Source organism: Heterodontus francisci, chromosome 39 (assembly GCF_036365525.1).
Source record: "Heterodontus francisci isolate sHetFra1 chromosome 39, sHetFra1.hap1, whole genome shotgun sequence".
Lineage (NCBI taxonomy): Eukaryota > Metazoa > Chordata > Chondrichthyes > Heterodontiformes > Heterodontidae > Heterodontus > Heterodontus francisci.
This window is the reverse complement of record NC_090409.1, coordinates 19,868,233-19,887,213: the sequence shown is the minus strand read 5'-3', so window position 1 is coordinate 19,887,213 and position 18,981 is coordinate 19,868,233. Positions and strand designations below refer to the sequence as shown.

Here is an 18,981-nt window from a genome sequence, read left to right as displayed (position 1 = left end):
CCTACCTACACTAGGGGCAATTTACAACAGCCAATTTACCTACCACCTGCAAGTCTTTGGTGGTGGGATGAAACCGGAGCATGCGACAAAAACCCACGTGGTTACAGGGAGAACTTGCAGACTCCGCAAAGGCAGTACCCAGAATCGAACCCGGGTCCCTAGAACTATCAGGCTGCAGTGCGAACCACTGCGCCACTGTGCTACCCTTAAACAAAAATGTTTAGATTGGCTGGTGCAGTAACTGTTTGTATATATACACATATATACCAGCAGTTACAGCACCAGCCAATGTAAACATATCACACTTTGCCGGGCGACACCAACAGCTCTCTGGTCATGTGTGACACGACATCACTATCTCTGGTGACCTTCACTTACAGCTTCTTAAGGTGATCTGCTCTTAAGGTCATCCCACAACACACCAACACAAAAACTTTATTTTATTTTCAATAAGACTCTTTTGGATTAAAAGATAATCATCTGAAATTCCTCCTGAGAGGGAGCCAATTCAACAGGAATTAGTAATGGACAGAGTGTTGACTGCTGTCCCTTCACTTGCACCTGTTTTAGGATACACCCTCCCCCCGACCTTGGAAATGTGAGAATATAAAAAGCGCTCTGGAATTTGTAAAAATACATCATGTATTTTACATTTTGTCCAGCAGCTTCATACACCAAGCATCAAAACCAGCGCCTGAGGTTTAGATTGGAAGATGCAGCGGATGCAAGGCCGCTCAATGTATTTATTGAGATCGCATTAACTCACATGCAGGGGGCATTTTCTTGCTCATGTGCTTGTCAGTGGAACTATATTTGTATGAACTAGAAATGGACGGAGAGAGGACAAACACGAAGTGAATTTGGGTTGATTTCTGGTCCATGGTTTGCGAAGTCTATCAGGAGGTGCGCTCAGTCTCACCCTACTTTACTGCATTTTTCCCATGTGATCCAGTAGCCTGAGGCACAGGAGCCGGAATGAACAAGCCGAGTTGATACTGGATTTATCGCATGCTCAAGTATTAACATGAAAACACATGGTGGTTTGACATTACTGCACATGCGTTGCACAGCATTTTCAAGTCGATTCCATTTGAGGAAATGGAGCGAAATTAAATCTAGTTAAATCTGGCTGTACTTGACATCTGCGTATACCGTTCTGTCTTCTCTTTGGCCAGAAATATGGTTCACCGGTACATTAAAATGGAGCGAAGCATAATCAATCGTTTGTTCCTTCTGTGGGGAGAGAAAGTAAGTTTTCAAACTTATATTTCAGACCAGTAAGGGCACAGGTCACTTGAAATAACAGCACAAATTGTCAGAAACCCACATGGCATCGGTCAAGTGCTTGAAAGAGACAAATAACCGGCCAGCAATTCATCTTGGCGCCAGCTCAAAACAGGCACAGTCACCCAGGAGCGCTCGATATTCTGTTCATTGGACTGATGTGCTGTCCATGCCATTATCTTGTTATGAACTGGACTTTCTGAACTTCGTGTGGCTTATCGGAAAACTGCTGTCAGCGACTTTCCATCCATTGACATAAATGGACTCAGTTTCCCAACAAGCCTTCCGTTGGGAAAATCTCGACCTTCGATTTTAGACTCGGGATTGAATTTTAATAACTGATCGCCCTGCAAAGGCAGCTTGCATCAAAAAATACACTGCGCACGCGCGAGACGTGCACTCTGCCGCTGCCGCGATATTTCCCCAGCGGCTGATTAAGATGCAGCGGGTGGACAACCCATCCTCAATGACGAACAGAGGACGGGCGTACTAACCACGGCAATGGCGTCTGGCCCCACTACTCAAGCGCCAGCGCCATTTTTAAATGTCTTCAAGCCCTTCACTTGCGTTTACATTTTTAAAGCGGCGGGTTCACGAAGAAATCAAAATAACATTTTATACACAGTTCCAATCCCATTTGCCCACTCCCAAAAAACAATCCTTTCATGTTGGCACAGACTCGTTGGGCCAAAGGGCCTGTTTCAGTGCTGTATCTATAAATAAATAAGTAAATAATTATTTGTCCTGTCACTCCCCGGCAAAACGGGGTGGGGCTTTCCCGGCGTCGAGGCCCATGGCGGGCCTCTCACGGAAGTATTTTCTGCACCCCTACCCATTCCCCGTCACGAGCCCCGATGTCGGAGTGCCGGCAAAATTCAGCCCGAGATCTAAATGCAGGAACCCAAGGGGGCACAAGAGAAATGGGAAATCATATTAATTGTCCTATTAGAATCAATCAATCGCATTTTCCCTCAGCACAAAGTTTGAGCGACATAACTCATTTCTCATCGTTTATAATTAAAGATTCGCGTTCTAACCCTACAAGGTGCATATGTATGAAATTTTATGTTGAACCCGGGTATATTTTGGACGTTTGCACTTGAGTGTGAAGCATCGTCTGTATAAGAGCACAGAGAAAAAACTGTTTGGGCCCATGACAACCCTGTAAAAGAACCTTCTGCTATTCCCTCCATTGAATTTAGGCAAAAGAAAATCCCATGTAATCCACGTCTGGTTTTCATTTCTGCCCTCTTTCCAGTCAATGCTAAATATCCAGGAATTATGATAACAATCTACACCAAAAAGTTCCAATCAAATGGGACAATAGACGAGAATTGAACTGGCAACATAAACTTTGCATTTAACTTACCTGAGTTTGGGAGTTGTTGGCATCTTGGTGAACATCAATTTCTGTGAATTTGGATGAAGAGAATACGTTGTTATGATTAATCTAAAATTTTCGAACGGATACAGTCAAAATATTCACATTTCATACGATTGTGCTTTGTGTCGAATCTCTCTTTTATCCCCATTCCCTCTTTGATAAATGTGGTTTACTTAATAACTAATGTTTCTGTGAATGGATACCATTCATTCCCTGTCAAAGTCACCAAGATTTCACAATCCTGCAGATATACAGGGTAGACATTTATCCCAGGCGAGCTGCAAACTAGGGGTATCAGATTGACCATTAACTATGCACACTGCCTGATAATCAATTCCATTGAAACAAGGGGAACACTTGCACTTATGTGGTGCCTTTCACGACCACCAAAATTCTCAAAGCGCTTTACTGTACTTTTTTAGAAATGTCACTGTTATAAAGCCGGAAAGGCGGCAGCCAGTGTGTGCACAGCAAGCTCCCCCAACACTAATGTGTTAATGACCAGACAAGCTGCTTTTTTGTGATGCTGTTTAAGGGATAAATAATGACCAGTACACCAGGGAGCACGTCGCTGCTTTTCAAAATAGTACCTTGGGATCTTTTACACCCACTCAAGCAGGCAGAGGGTGCCTCTGTTTATTGTTTCATCACAAAGACACCAACTCTGGCAGTGCAGTGCTCCCTCAGTACTGGAGTGTCGAGCCTCGATTTCTGTGCTCAAGCCCCTAGAGTAGGACATGAACCTGAAATCCGGTGATTCAGAGGTGATCGTGCTACTAACTGAGCCACAGCTGACCCAGCCTGGAGCCAAGGTCTATCAAAGTCCGCCTGTGACAGGAGGCCAATGCACTAACGCCGGTTAAAAATTGTATTCGAGTTACTTGTCTTCCTATGCAATATATAGAGTTAGTTTCTGGACTGTTTCATTTCAATTCGTCTCTTCCTCCACGTTAACGTCAGGGTCAACACAATTACAACAACACATATAATAACAGCAACTATTATGATGATATGGATCTTGTTTACATCTTCAGGATCATCTGGGGAAATACATTTGAAAAAAATACGTACATTGTAATTCAAAACAGGAATCTAAGCACAGGGATATGTTATGTAGTAAGTTCGTTAAATCTAGTGTGAGCATAAATTGTTGTGTCACCGCGTCTCTCCCAAGGTTAATTGTCATTCTTGGTGGCAGATGTAATTTGCATTCAACAAGGGAACCTCAATCAGGAAGGAATTCATGTGGATGTACAACAGAGATATAATTAATTCAAGATTCAATTCCTAATTCATTATTTTCACACTAGTCCTGATAATTGTAACTTTGATCATCGAAACGTAGAAACATAGAAAATAGAAGCACGAGTAGCCATTCGGCCCTTCGAGCCTACTCCACCATTCATTATGATCATGGCTGATCATCCAACTCAGTAACCGGTTCCTGCTTTTGCCCCATACCCTTTGATCCCTTTCATCCCAAGAGCTATATCAAACTCCTTCTGGAAAACATAACATTTTTTGGCCTCAACTGCTTTCTGTGGTAGCAAATTCCACAGGCTCAACACTCTTTGTGTGAAGTAATTTCTCCGCATCACAGTACTGAAATGTTTATGCCATACCCTTAGACTATGACCCCTAGTTCTGGACTCCCCCGCCATCGGGAGTATTCTTCCTGCATTTACCCTGTCAAGTCCTGTTAGAATTGTATATGTTTCTATGAGATGCCCCCCTCACTCTTCCGAACTCCGGCATATATAATCCTAACCACACTCAATCTGTCCTCATACGTCAGTCCCGCCATCCCAGGAATCATTCTGGTAAACCTTTGCTGCACTCCCTCTATAGAAAGAACATCCTTCCTCAGATAAGCAGACCAAAACTGCACACAATATTCCAGGTATGGCCTCACCAAGGCCCTGTATAATTGCAGCAAGACATCCCTGCTCCTGTACTCGAATCCTCTCGCTATGAAGGCCAACATACCATTTGCCTTTTTTACCACTATTGCACCTTTATGCTTACCTTCAGTGACACCAGGCCTCGTTGCATATTCCCCTCTCTCAGTTTATAGCCGTTCATGCTCATGCGATGGCGTCAATTTTGCAAGGCAACAACAGGTTGCATTTATATAGCAACTTTCACGTCCCAAGCAGGGTTATCATTCAAAGTTAAAATGATTCAGAATTACCGTACACAAGTCATTTAATGTTCACATTATTAAAAGAATGTAAGCTTCCTTAAAACTGAAGCACCAAAGAATATAGTGATTTAGGACTTATTATATGTATTCAGTTGGAGTTCGCAAATAGAGGAATGGCAATCAAAACCAGTCACATTAAATCGCCCAGAAATACTGTCATCAAAGACATCTAGAAAATTTCAACTCACTCAATGAGCCATTTTCAATACGTGTCTTGTTTGACTGCCTTGCTGCTCCATTATATTGCGCTTAGAATTGGATCACATCATTATTTGTCTTTGAATGCTGCACATACAGAGGATTGGTAATTCTACTGTGAGATTCTCTGTGATGTTTAATGCTGAATGGGATATAACGCATGCCACCTTTTGACCATTATTGGAGCTACTCGGAGCCATTTTGTACCGGCTGATAACAGTGATTGTTCCATGGGATAGGTGTACCATGATTGGGATCAACAGTGGCTTTTGAACCAATAGTTCCCCACACCTCTACAGCACTCAGGGGTTTCCTCATCTCATTTCTGTGCCTATTGCAGACTAATTGATAGAGATAGATTGTTACGATTAGTCAACAACTCTAAAAACATTGCATAATATCACGATCATGATAGTGGAGGGCGACTTTGATGCACCTTACTATCTATCTACCTATCTATCCATCTATCAATCTATATATCTATATATCTATCAACCCACTGTGTATCGACGTATATGTGCCTGAATGTTTTAAATGTTAACTCGTAACCACAAAGCAAACAATAACTAATTATCTGATTAATAACTATGCGTTGTGTGTTAAAAAGCATTAGGAGCTAGAATGTGAGCAGGATAAATAAATGAGAATATGCAACACTTATTGTTGATGGCAGTTGCAGGGGAACATACCCAGCTACACAATCTAAGATTCACCCCAACTCCCTCTCCGCATGGATATTCCATTCCCACAGATAAATCTTCACATGACCACTGCACCATAGGTAATACATACCCAGAACCGTTAAACTTATTATTTTAGTTTGTATTCCATGAGGGTATAATATGAGCTGGCATGAATTATTTCCCTCATCCTGTATATCCAAAGCCTTCATTATGATTGATCCGTCCTTCAGAGAATGGTTTCTGAAAACTATGCGTCTGGAGTACCATTCATTTGAGAATTTTATCCCCAACCAAGGGTTGTATACCACAAAGGGCTTCTCCTCCGACGCTTTTTTCCAGGAAAGCTGCGTCAACTTTGTGTTGTTTGTTAGTATCTGACACGGAAGCAGCACCTCATTCCCAACAACAACAGTGAAGGACTCACGAACTGTGGCACTTTTACTGTAAGGAACTACAAGAAAAACAATAGTTTGAGACGATTAGGACACATAAAGGAAGCTGAAATATTTCTAATCCAAATCAAAGGTTCATAGTTTTAATAACACATAAAGTCCTGAAGAGATATTTTTAACCAGCATGGAAATACAGCTGCACTTTCCCGATAACCTGCCTACAGTGCACTAGGCTCTACCTGGAGTAAAAGCTGGTCACTGATGCTAAAGTGTACGGTATTGTATTGGTCCCCCATTATACTCTCCACCTGATATTTCTCTCCATTGACATCAACAGAACTCAGTCCCAGATGGAGCATATATGAAGTGGTCCACGAAATAACTCAGACTTCGGCCCAGGGTCCTTGATGGCTTTCTACTCATGTCTTCAAACACACTGGACAATTTGCCAATTTTTGTAACCAATGGAGATGGATAGACTTTTGTTGGGTAAGGGGAGTAGGGTCACATAAGCATGGCAGATAGATTACAGTGAGGGAACAGAGTGAAATTAGGTATTTTCCTGAGGGAGACATATCCAGACTGAATTTGGAAAGTTGCTGCATGTGGGAATTCGGGACAGTGGGTGGAAGTGGGGCTCCTTTCTCGATCATTTTCAGCCTCCAGCAGCTGCTGCGTTTTCTTCCTTTGCCTCCAAGGTACGTGAGTGCAACTTTCCTTTACTTCAGCCTTGAATTATTAACATATTGGCTAATTAAATCTAAGGTTGCACAGAGATGGCAAGATGGGTAGTGTTCTGCAGCTGCAGCATGTGTGGAATGCACTGCGATTCCTGATAACCATGTTTGCAGTTTGTGTCTGCAGATTGCACGACGCCAGCTCAGAATTGCTGAGCTGGAGACTGAGTTGCAGACATTGCGGAGCATCTGGGAGAGGAAGAGTTATCTGGACATTTTGTTCCATGAAGCAGTCACACCCCTTATAGTAGAGAGATCATTAGAGATGGCCATTAATCAGGGACAGGAGAATGCGACTGTGAGTGAAGCAGGTAGGGGGATTCAACATGTAGTGATGAAGGAACCACAGCCCCCGACCTTGTCCTCAGATACGAGGTCTTTGATACCTGTGAAGAGAAGGACTGCAAAACGGATAAGCGGACTGGCCATGGCACTATGGTGGAAGTTGCCATACCAAAGGGGGGGGGGGGGTAGTGAAGAGAAATGTGGCAGTGATAGGAGACAGTATAGACAGGGCGATAGATACTGTTCTCTGCAGCAGCGACCGAGAGCTCTGACGACTGTATTGCCTGCAAGGTGCCAGGATTAAGGACATCTCCTCGTGGCTGGAGAGCAACCTGGAGTGGGAGCGGGAAGATCCAGTTGTGGTGGTCCATGTGGGAACCAATGGCATAGGTAGAAGCAGAAATGGTGTTCTGATTAGAGAATTTGAGGAGTTAGGGTCCAAACTAAAACGCAGAACATAATAGGTAATCATCTCTGGGTTGTTATCTGAGCCACATGCAAACAGGCACAGGGTCAATCAGATTAGAGAACTAAATGCCTGGCTTAGAGTGGTGTGGGAAAAAAGGGGGTTCTATTCTTGGGGCAATGGCATCAGTAGTCAAGGAAGAGGGAGTTATTCCGTTGGGATCGGCTTCACTTGAACCAGGCTGGAACCAGTGTCCTGGCCAATCGCATAAGTAGGGCTGTGGAAAGGACGTAACACTAACAAGGGGAGGGGGGACGGTTTGGATACAGGAACATTTTGAAATCCAAAGAGAGAAGTCAGGGCATCGGAACAGAATAGTGATGCGGGTAACTCCCAAAAAGATAGGACAAGAAGGGACAGAGAGTTGAACAAAAATTGTACATCGGTAAATAAGGTCATTGCAGGCAATAGAGATAAAAAATGAAAGTAAAGCTCCTTTAACTGAATGCACGAAGCATCTGTAACAGTATAGATGGCCCATTAGCACAAATGGTGGTAAATGATCTAGATCTAATTGCTATTACCGAGACATGGTTACAAGGAGATCAAGGTTGGAAAATTAATATTACAGGGTACACAATATTTCGGAGAGACCAACAAAATGATATAACAACATTAATAAGAAGGAACCTGGCATCAGAAGGTCATGAAGTGGAATCAGTTTGGGTGAAATTAGGAATAGCAGGAGTCTGGAAACAACTGGTGAGAGTAATTTACAGGCCCCCCAGCAGTCGTTATATTATTGAACAAAACATCAAACGGGAAATTAGTGGAGCATGTAAAAAAGGAAATGTATTAATTGTGGGGGACTTTGATCTGCATATAGACTGGAACAATCAAATTGGCAAAAGTGGTCAGGAAGATGAGTTTGTAGAATGTTGTCGTGCCAGTTTCTTGGAGCAATACGTTGTAGAACCGACGAGGGTAAAGTGATTTTAGATCTCCCGCTGCATAATTAAGCAGGGTTAATAAGCAATGTCACAGTAAAAGATTCACTTGGAAATAGTGATGATATTACCATTGACTTTTATGTTAAGCTTGAAAATGACATATTTCAATCACTGACCAACGCAAACAAATGGACCGCTGGGTTGAGCACTGCCTAGAACTGTACTCCAGGGAGAATGCTGTCACTGAGACTGCCCTCAATGCAGCCCAGCCTCTACCAGTCATGGATGAGCTGGACATACAGCCAACCAAATCGGAACTCAGTGATGCCATTGATTCTCTAGCCAGCAGAAAAGCCCCTGGGAAGGACAGCATTACCCCTGAAATAATCAAGAGTGCCTAGCCTGCTATACTCTCAGCACTACATGAACTGCTATGCCTGTGTTGGGACGAGGGAGCAGTACCCCAGGACATGCGCGATGCCAATATCATCACCCTCTATAAAAACTAAGGTGACCGCGGTGACTGCAACAACTACCGTGGAATCTCCCTGCTCAGCATAGTGGGGAAAGTCTTTGCTCGAGTCGCTCTGAACAGGCTCCAGAAGCTGGCCGAGCGCGTCTACCCTGAGGCACAGTGTGGCTTTCGTGCAGAGAGATCGACCATTGACATGCTGTTCTCCCTCCGTCAGATACAGGAGAAATGCCATGAACAACAGATGCCCCTCTACATTGCTTTCATTGATCTCACCAAAGACTTTGACCTCGTCAGCAGACGTGGTCTCTTCAGACTACTAGAAAAGATTGGATGTCCACCAAAGCTACTAAGTATCATCACCTCATTCCATGACAATATGAAAGGCACAATTCAACATGGTGGCTCATCATCAGAGCCCTTTCGTATCCTGAGTGGTGTGAAACAGGGCTGTGTTCTCGCACCCACACTTTTTGGGATTTTCTTCTCCCTGCTGCTTTCACATGCGTTCAAATCCTCTGAAGAAGGAATTTTCCTCCACACAAGATCAGGGGGTAGGTTGTTCACCCTTGCCCGTCTAAGAGCGAAGTCCAAAGTACGGAAAGTCCTCATCAGAGAAGTCCTCTTTGCTGACGATGCTGCTTTAACATCTCACACTGAAGAGTGCCTGTAGAGTCTCATTGACAGGTTTGCGGCTGCCTGCAATGAATTTGGCCTAACCATCAGCCTCAAGAAAACGAACATCATGGGGCAGGACATCAGAAATGCTCCATCCATCAATATTGGCGACCACGCTCTGGAAGTGGTTCAAGAGTTCACCTACCTAGGCTCAACTATCACCAGTAACCTTTCTCTAGATGCAGAAATCAGCAAGCGCATGGGTAAGGCTTCCACTGCTATGTCCAGACTGGCCAAGTGAGTGTGGGAAAATGGCGCACTGACACGGAACACAAAAGTCCGAGTGTATCAGGCCTGTGTCCTCAGTACCTTGCTCTATGGCAGCGAGGCCTGGACAACGTATGCCAGCCAAGAGCGACGTCTCAATTCATTCCATCTTCGCTGCCTCTGGAGAATACTTGGCATCAGGTGGCAGGAGCGTATCTCCAACACAGAATTCCTCGAGGTGGCCAACATCCCCAGCTTGTACCCACTACTGAGTCAGTGGCGCTTGAGATGGCTTGGCCATGTGAGCCGCATGGAAGATGGCAGGATCCCCAAAGACACATTGTACAGCGAGATCGCCACTGGTATCAGACTCACCGGCCGTCCATGTCTCCGCTATAAAGACGTCTGCAAACGCGACATGAAATCGTGTGACATTGATCACAAGTCGTGGGAGTCAGTTGCCAGCATTCGCGAGAGCTGGCGGGCAGCCATAAAGACAGGGCTAAATTGTGGCGAGTCGAAGAGACTTAGTAGTTGGCAGGAAAAAAGACAGAGGCGCAAGGGGAGAGCCAACTGTGCAACAGCCCCGACAAACAAATTTCTCTGCAGCACCTGTGGAAGAGCCTGTCACTCCAGAATTGGCCTTTATAGCCGCTCCAGGCGCTGCTTCACAAACCACTGACCACCTCCTGGCGCGTATCCATTGTCTCTCGAGATAAGGAGGCCCAAAGAAGAATCACAAACAAGAATCTTAAACTTAAACAAAGCCAATTACGATGGTATGAGGGGCGGACTGGCTAAGGTTAATTTGGTAAATAGGCTGGAGGTATGGCGGTAAATGAACAGTGGGAAACATTTAAAGAAACAATTCAAAGGGTTTAACACAAGTACACAAGAAAACGAACATCATGGGGCAGGACGTCAGAAATTCTCCATCCATCAATATTGGCGACCACGCTCTGGAAGAGGTTCAAGAGTTCCCCTACCTAGGCTCAACTATCACCAGTAACCTGTCTCTAGATGCAGAAGTCAACAAGCGCATGGGTAAGGCTTCCACTGCTATGTCCAGACTGGCCAAGAGAACATTCCGTTCACAAACAAAAACTCGTCAAGAAAGGCCCATCCATGGTTCATGTACGAAGTTAAAGGTTGTATTATGCTAAAAGAAGAGGCTTACAATGTTGCAAGATATAGTAGCAAGTCTGAAGATTGGGAGTGTTTTGAAAACCAGCAAAAGGCCACCAAAAAGTCGATTAAATAAATAAAAAAAGGAAAAAAATAGCATGAGAGTAAATTAGCCAACAATATAACAGCAGGTTGTAAGAGCTTTTATAAGTACATAATCCAGAGCCCAGGCTAAAGCTCTGAGGACATGGGTTCATATCCCACCATGGCAGATGGTGAAATTTGAATTCAATTAATAAGTATAAAATTAAAAGCTAGTCTAATGGTGAACATGAAACCAATGTCGATTATTGTAAAAAGCTCATCTGGTTCACGAATGTCCTTCTGGGAAGGAAATCTGCCATGCTTACCTGGTCTGGCCAACATGTGACTCCAGATCCTCAGCAATGTGATTGATTCTTAAAATGCCCTCTGAAACTGCCTCGCAAGCCGATCAGTTGTCAAGGGCAATTAGGAATGGGCAGCAAATGCTGGCCTTGACAGCGACTCGCACATCCCACAAACTAACAAAAATAAATAAATAAAAGAGGATGAGAAGAGCTAAAGTAGACGTTGGTCTCTTAGAGGCAGAGACAGGAGAAATCATCATCATGAATGAGTAAATTTCAGAGGCATTGAACAAATATTTTGTTTCTGTATTCACAGTCGAAAGCACAAGTTCCATCCTCGAAATAGGCAGTAACCTCGGGGATAAAAAGAGTGATCAACTAAAGGATATTGATATCAGCCGAGAAAAAGTATTGAAGAAATTTGAGGGAGTCAAATCTGACAAGTCCCCAGGGCCAGATGGCCTACACCCTTGGATATTAAATGGGATAGAAGCAGAGATAGCAGATGCACTGGCCATGATTGACCAGAATTCCTTAAATTCAGAAATGGTTGAGACAGATTGGAAGTTGGCGAATGTTCCACCACTTTTCAAGACAGGAGGTAGAGAAAAAACAGGGACAGGACAGTGAGCCTGACATCAGTTGCTGGGAAGATGATGGAAACTATAGTTAAAGAAGTATTAACATGGCACATGGAAAAGCATTGCATGATTAGAACAAGTCAGCATGGTTTTGCTAAAGGGAAATGCTGTTTGGCAAATTTATTAGAGTTTTTGAGGATGTAACTAGTAAGATAGATAAAAGAGAACCAGTAGATGTATTATACCTGTATTTACAAAAGGCATTCGATAATGTGCCACATAAAAGATGAATAGGTGAGATAATGGCTCATAGTGTTGGGGGTAATATATTTGTGTGGATAGAGAATTGGTTAACAGACAGGACGCAGGTAGTGGGCACAATGAGGCATTTTCAAGTTAGTAACCAGTGAATAGTGGGGTACCGCAAGGATCAGTGCTGGGCCCTCAGCTATTTACACTCTATATTAATGATTTGGATGAAGAGACAAAGTAATGTACCTAAGTTTGCTGATGATACAAAGCTCAGTGCAAAGGTAACCTGCAGGGAGGACATATAGTGGCTGAAAAGAGATATAGACAGGCTAAGTCAGTAGGCAACAAGATGGCAAATGGGGTGTCATGCAGCGAAGTGTGACGTTGTTCACCTTGGTCGTAAAATTAGAAAAGCAGAATATTTTTAAAAGGTGTGAAACTGATAAGTTTTGATGTTCAGGGAGATTTGGGGGTACTCGTACAAGGAACGCAGAAAGTTCACATGCAGGTGCGGCAAGCTATTAGGAAGGCAAATGGGTATGTTGGCCTTTATTGCAAGTGGATTGGAGTGCAGGAATAAAGAAGGCTTGCTAAAAGTGTACAGGCCTTTGGTGAGACTGCACTTGGAATACTGCGGGCAGTTTTCGTCTCCACATTTAAGAAAGGATTTACTTGCACTGGAGGCGGTGCTGTGAAGATTTATTATATTGGTGCCTGGATTGATGGAGTTGTCCCATGATGAAAGGCTGAATAAATTGGGCCTATATTCACTGGAGTTTAGAAGAATGAGAGGCGATCCAAGTGAGACGTACAAGATTCTGAAAAGGCTTGGTAGGGTAGCACCTGAGAGATTGTTTCCACAGGTCGGGGTATCTGGAACGTGGGGGCACACTCTCAGGATACGGGCCAATCATTCAGGACTGAGATGAGGCGAAATTACTTCACTCAAAGGCTTCTAAATCTTTGGAATTCTCTGCTCCAGAGAGTTGTGGCTGCTCCATCATTGAATACATTTAAGGCAGGGATGGATAGATTTTTGGTCTCACAGTGAATCAAGGGATATGGGGAGTGGGCAGGCATGTAAAATTGAAGCTCAGGTTCAGTCATGATCGTACTGAATGGCTGAGCAAGCTGGAAGGGCCATATTAGAATATTACAGCGCAGTGCAGGCCCTTCGGCCCTCGATGTTGCGCCGATCATCTGACCTACACTATTCCATTTACATCCATATGTCTATCCAATGACCACTTAAATGCCCTTAAAGTTGGCGAGTCTACTACTGTTGCAGGCAGGGCGTTCCACGCCCCTACTACTCTCTGCATAAAGAAACTACCTCTGACATCTGTCCTATATCTTTCACCCCTCAACTTAAAGCTATGTCCCCTCGTGTTTGCCATCCTCATCCGAGGAAAAAGACTCTCACTATCCACCCTATCTAACCCTCTGGTTATCTTGTATGTCTCTATTAAGTCACCTCTCCTCCTCCTTCTCTCGAACGAAACAACTCCTAGTCCCTCAGCCTTTCCTCGTAAGACCTTCCTTCCATACCAGGCAACATCCTAGTAAATCTCCTCTGCACCCTTTCCAAAGCTTCGACATCCTTCCTATAATGCGGTGACCAGAACTGCACGCAATACTCCAGGTGCGGCCTCACCAGAGTTTTGTACAGCTGCATCATGACCTCGTGGCTCCGAAACTCGATCCCCCTACTAATAAAGGCTAACACACCATATGCCTTCTTAACAGCCCTATTAACCTGGGTAGCAACTTTCAGGGATTTATATACCTGGATACCAAGATCTCTCTGCTCATCTACACTACCAAGAATCTTCCCATTAGCCCAGTGCTCTGCATTGCTGTTACTCCTTCCAAAGTGATTCACCTCACACTTCTCCGCATTAAACTCCATTTGCCATCTCTCAGCCCAGCTCTGCAGCCTATCTATGTCCCTCTGTACCCGACAACACCCTTCGACACTATCCACAACTCCACCGACCTTCGCGTCATCCGCAAATTTACTAACCCACCCTTCTACACCCTCATCCAAATCGTTTATAAAAATGACAAACAGCAGTGGCCCCAAAACAGAACCTTGCGGTACACCACTAGTAAATAAACTCCAGGATGAACATTTGCCATCAACCACCACCCTCTGTCTTCTTTCAGCTAGCCAATTTCTGATCCAAAGCTCTAAATCACCTTCAACCCCATACTTCCGTATTTTCTGCAATAGCCTACCGTGGGGAACCTTATCAAACGCCTTACTGAAATCCATATACACCACATCCACGGCTTTACCCTCATCCACCTGTTTGGTCACCTTCTCGAAAAACTCAATAAGGTTTGTGAGGCACGACCTACCTTTCACAAAACCGTGCTGACTATCGCAAATGAACTTATTCTTTTCAAGATGATTATAAATCCTGTCTCTTATAACCTTTTCCAACATTTTACCCACAACCGAAGTAAGGCTCACAGGTCTATAATTACCAGGGCTGTCTCTACTCCCCTTCTTGAACAAGGGGACAACATTTGCTATCCTCCAGTCCTCCGGCACTACTCCTGTCGACAATGACGACTTAAAGATCAACAACAACGGCTCTGCAATCTCCTCCCTGGCTTCCCAGAGAATCCTAGGATAAATCCCATCTGGCCCAGGGGACTTATCTATTTTCACTCTTTCCAAAATTGCTAACACCTCCTCCTTGTGAATCTCAATCCCATCTAGCCTAGTAGGCTGTATCTCAGTAATCTCCTCGGCAACATTTTCTTTCTCTACTGTAAATACTGACGAAAAATATTCATTTAACGCTTCCCCTATCTCCTCTGATTCCGCACACAACTTCCCACTACTATCCTTGATTGGCCCTGTTCTAACTCTTATCATTCGTTTATTCCTGATATACCTATAGAAAGCCTTAGGGTTTTCTTTGATCCTATCCGCCAATGACTTCTCGTGTCCTCTCCTTGCTCTTCTTAGCCCTCCCTTTAGATCCTTCCTGGCTAGCTTGTAACTCTCAAGCGCCCTAACTGAGCCTTCACGTCTCATCCTAACATAAGCCGCCCTCTTCCTCTTGACAAGCGCTTCAACTTCTTGAGTAAACCACGGCTCCATCGCTCGACAACTTCCTCCCTGCCTGACAGGTACATACTTATCAATGACACGCATTAGCTGCTCCTTGAATAAGCTCCACATTTCGTTTGTGCCCATCCCCTGCAGTTTCCTTCCCCATCCTACACATCCTAAATCTTGCCTAATCTCTACTTCTGCCCTTGTTTCTTGTGCTCGGGTATTTATGCCGGTGGAGTTTGGGTTGAAGGGGATCTGCTGTCGGATGAGAATCTGTGGCTGCTTTTCGAAAGACAGAAGCTGCTGATCGACCTGAGGAAGGTCAGAGCTTTGAAGAACTTTGTCGCTCTAATTGGTGCCAAAACGGCCGAGCAGACTGCCCAGTAAATCCGTGAGACTTACTTTTGTTCTGTTTAATAGCCAAGGTGTAATTTGTAATGATCTATAAATAGACTGCGATTTGTCTGTAAATTCGTATTTAATTTATGTTGAATTTGGATTGTTTGATAAAGTAAAAGTTATTGATGTTCATCTTGTCCGTTTGCTTTTCTGTTGGGTTCGTTCGATAAATTATTTTGCCAATCTCCACCTGGATCACAACAATATGCATCGATAGATTGATCTATAGATAGATAGGGAGCTATTGCGCAGGCATACAGACACACAGGCAGACGGAAAAAAACAATATTGTGAGGCGCGCTCCTTAAGCAAAGAAGATTAATTCGTGCTGAAAGTATTTATGGTGGTTTTGAAGTATTAAATGGCTGTTAATCACAGTTCGGAGGTGATTCAACACTTTACCTGTGAATCAACTCCCGCCTCATCATTCGCGATATCTATCAGTCACAAGTAAGCCTTGATAACATGGAATAATGTTAAGAACTGCCATCTATTTAAAGTAAATATTTTTCTATGGTATATTCATAGTGTTTTGCGAGGGACTGACACGGATTGTTCAAGATCGGAGATGCCCCTTAAATTCACAAACAGGAAGTGAGGAAGCAGAAACATTTCCATAAAGCGCCTAAAATACCATGGGGTATTTGGACTGTGGGACGATCTTGGTTAAGAGGCCTAAAATAGATAGTGGTCGTCAACCGTTGCCTTTCAGAGTTGTGGAAACTGTGCAGCAGTGACCCCCAGGTCTTCATTAGGTTAATTGCGCCTTTGGATACATGGGAATGACTAGACTTGAATAAAGAGGCATATTTTCAAAGTTTGCAGCTGGCACAAAACTCGGGCAAATAGGAAACAATGATGAGGATGGCAAAAGACTTCAAGTTGAAATTGGCACTCGGGTGAAATTGGCAGGAATATGGCAGATACAATTTAGTACAGAGAGGTGAACGATGTTGAACTGTCAAAAGCAGATGTGCAGATCAGATACAAACTCAACTGGTACAATTTTAAAGGGGTGGCAGGAACCGGGAGACCCAGAACCTACCAAACAGAGATCTTGTAAGGTGGAAGGAGAAGTTGAGAAGGTTGATTTAAAAGCATACGGGATCCTATTGCTTTATGAGTGGAAATCTTCAGTGTACAAAAGCCAACAAGCTGCGCTACAATTTCATAATTCATTGGTTCAGCCTCGGTTTAGTATTCTGTTCACTTCTTGGCACCAAATTTTGGGAAGGATGTCAAGACCTTGGAGAGGGTGAGGAGGAAATTTACTAGTGTAATACCAGAGATAAGCAATTTCAGTTAATGTGGAGAGACGAGAGAAGCTGGGGTTATTCTCGTCACAACAGCGAAGGTTAAGGGGAAACTGAATAGCAGTGTTCAAATGCTGACTGTTTGTTTCAGAGTATATCGGGAGAAGCTGTTTGCAGTGGCAGGATGCTCGATAATAAAAGGAAACAGATTTAAGATCATCGGCAATAGAACAAGCAGGGAAGATGTGGAGAATTCCTTTTATATAGTGATTTGTTAAGATCTGTAATGCGCTCCTGAAGGGTGGGGAAAGTAGCTAAATTTTTATACTTGAAAAGGAAAACATTACTTGGCCAGGGTGAAAGAGAATTGAAAGCCCATTCAAAGAGAAAGTACAGGTACAATGGGCTGAATGGCCAACTATTGTGCTATATGATTCTAAGATTTCATTATAGATAGATAGATCGATAGATAGATAGATAGGTTGATGGATGTTTGGATAGATGGAAAGATAGAAAGATAGATAGATAGATAGATAGATAGATAGATAGATAGATAGATAGATAGATAGATAGATACATGCCTTATAAATGCAGACATCTAGTACAAAAACAAACACGTTATACTGAACCTTTATAAATCACTGGTTAGGTCTCAGCTGTAGTATTGTGTTCATGTTTGGGACCAGACTTTAAGATGTCTGTCAAGTCCATGGAGCGGGTGTAGCTAGTGAGTACAAGAGCCGAATGGATTTTTATTACGTTAGAGACTGGAGAACCTGTGAGAATTCTGGTTCGAAAACAATGAAGGTTAAGAGGAAATTTATTCGAGGTGTCCAAATTATGAAGGATGTTGATAGAGTAAATGAGGAGAAACTGTTTTCAGTGGCAGCAGGGTCAGTAACCAATGGATACAGATTTAAGATAATTGGTAAAAGAACCAGAGAGGAATTTGAGGAGTTTTCCTTTTTTGACGCAGTGTGTTGTGATGGTCTGGAATGTGCTGCCTGCAAGGGTGGTGGAAGCAGTTTCAATAGTAACTTTCAAAAGGGAATTGGTTAAAAACTTGAAAAATGGAACTTCTAAAAGGAAGGAGCAGGACCCTGGTACGAGATGAACACTCATAAAAGAACTGATAGGTTGAATGACTTCCTTCTATGCTGGATGATGTATGTTTTTATCACTTCTAACCGTTTGAAATGGTGAACTACCTGCCAATCACATACTTGGGCATTTTCTCTGCCTGTCAACATTTCTGCCTCGCTATTGGCGACATTTTAAATCACAAATGAGTCTTGGCAGCGCAGAAAGATACTGGGAACTACAACTTATTGAATATATTCTTCTACCATAATGCTAGCGGCTTGATATGACTGGGAGCCTCAGGACTGTTGAACACAGGAGACGTCCCTTATATTTTGAACCTTGAAGTAAGAAGTTAGAAGTATCTTCTAAAATAAGTACATCACACAGAAAATTGTGTGCAAACTTACCAGAGAGAAGAGCAATGCATGTGGAAGAAATCCACGCCAATAAAGTCATGTTAAAAATGAGAAAACCGGTCTTCGATTCTTCAATGGAAGAGGTGTAATGGCAGTTCAGAGCAAATAGTTCTTTGCAAAGTTGATTTAATTCTGCTCTATTCCGCAAGTGCGAACAGCACCGTTGCAAATTTCAGAGAGAAAGCAGAGAAAGATGTGCCACAATCCATCAAGAGCAATTTTTTTTAACAGCCCTGCGGTTTTATTTCTACTCATTGTGCGGTTTCACACCTCAGCTGAGACAGTGACATTTACAATAAGACTGCTGCCCTCATCGAAACTGGTGGGCCATGCACAGCAAAGGTCATCTCGCCGAAAAACAGAGGCAAACACCCACACACTGGTGGCTGCAGAGAACACACTACACGTCTGCAGACCCCAGCAACGACAGCGTGAGCCGAGCATTCAACACGCAATGCCAAAGGTGTTCGGATACTGGCAGCCGCATGCATGTTACACTTAGTTTACAGTGCCTGGTCCATCTACGAACTGCCA

General features: G+C 43.5%; 1 protein-coding gene across 1 annotated transcript; it reads right to left on the bottom strand.

Annotated features, from left to right (window-relative positions):
• Nucleotides 1-1,110: 1,110 nt before the first annotated feature.
• Nucleotides 1,111-11,452, bottom strand: LOC137352917 (nectin-1-like). The gene is made up of 4 exons (XM_068018769.1): nt 11,415-11,452; nt 5,862-6,203; nt 2,654-2,694; nt 1,111-1,233 (listed from the first exon to the last, which is right to left on the bottom strand). Exons 1-4 carry the CDS (start codon nt 11,428-11,430, stop codon nt 1,120-1,122), a joined length of 513 nt encoding a protein of 170 aa, XP_067874870.1. The 5' UTR covers nt 11,431-11,452; the 3' UTR covers nt 1,111-1,119.
• Between the last annotated feature and the right edge of the window lie 7,529 nt (nt 11,453-18,981).

Bases quoted from the DNA above. Each gene is read 5' to 3' on its own strand.
- LOC137352917 (XM_068018769.1), bottom strand. The intron at 2,695-5,861 runs GTATGTATTACC...CCAAATTCACAG, and splicing joins AATAAGTTTAACGGTTCTGG to AAATTGATGTTCACCAAGAT. The intron at 1,234-2,653 runs GTAAGTTAAATG...CTCTCCCCACAG, and splicing joins CCAACAACTCCCAAACTCAG to AAGGAACAAACGATTGATTA.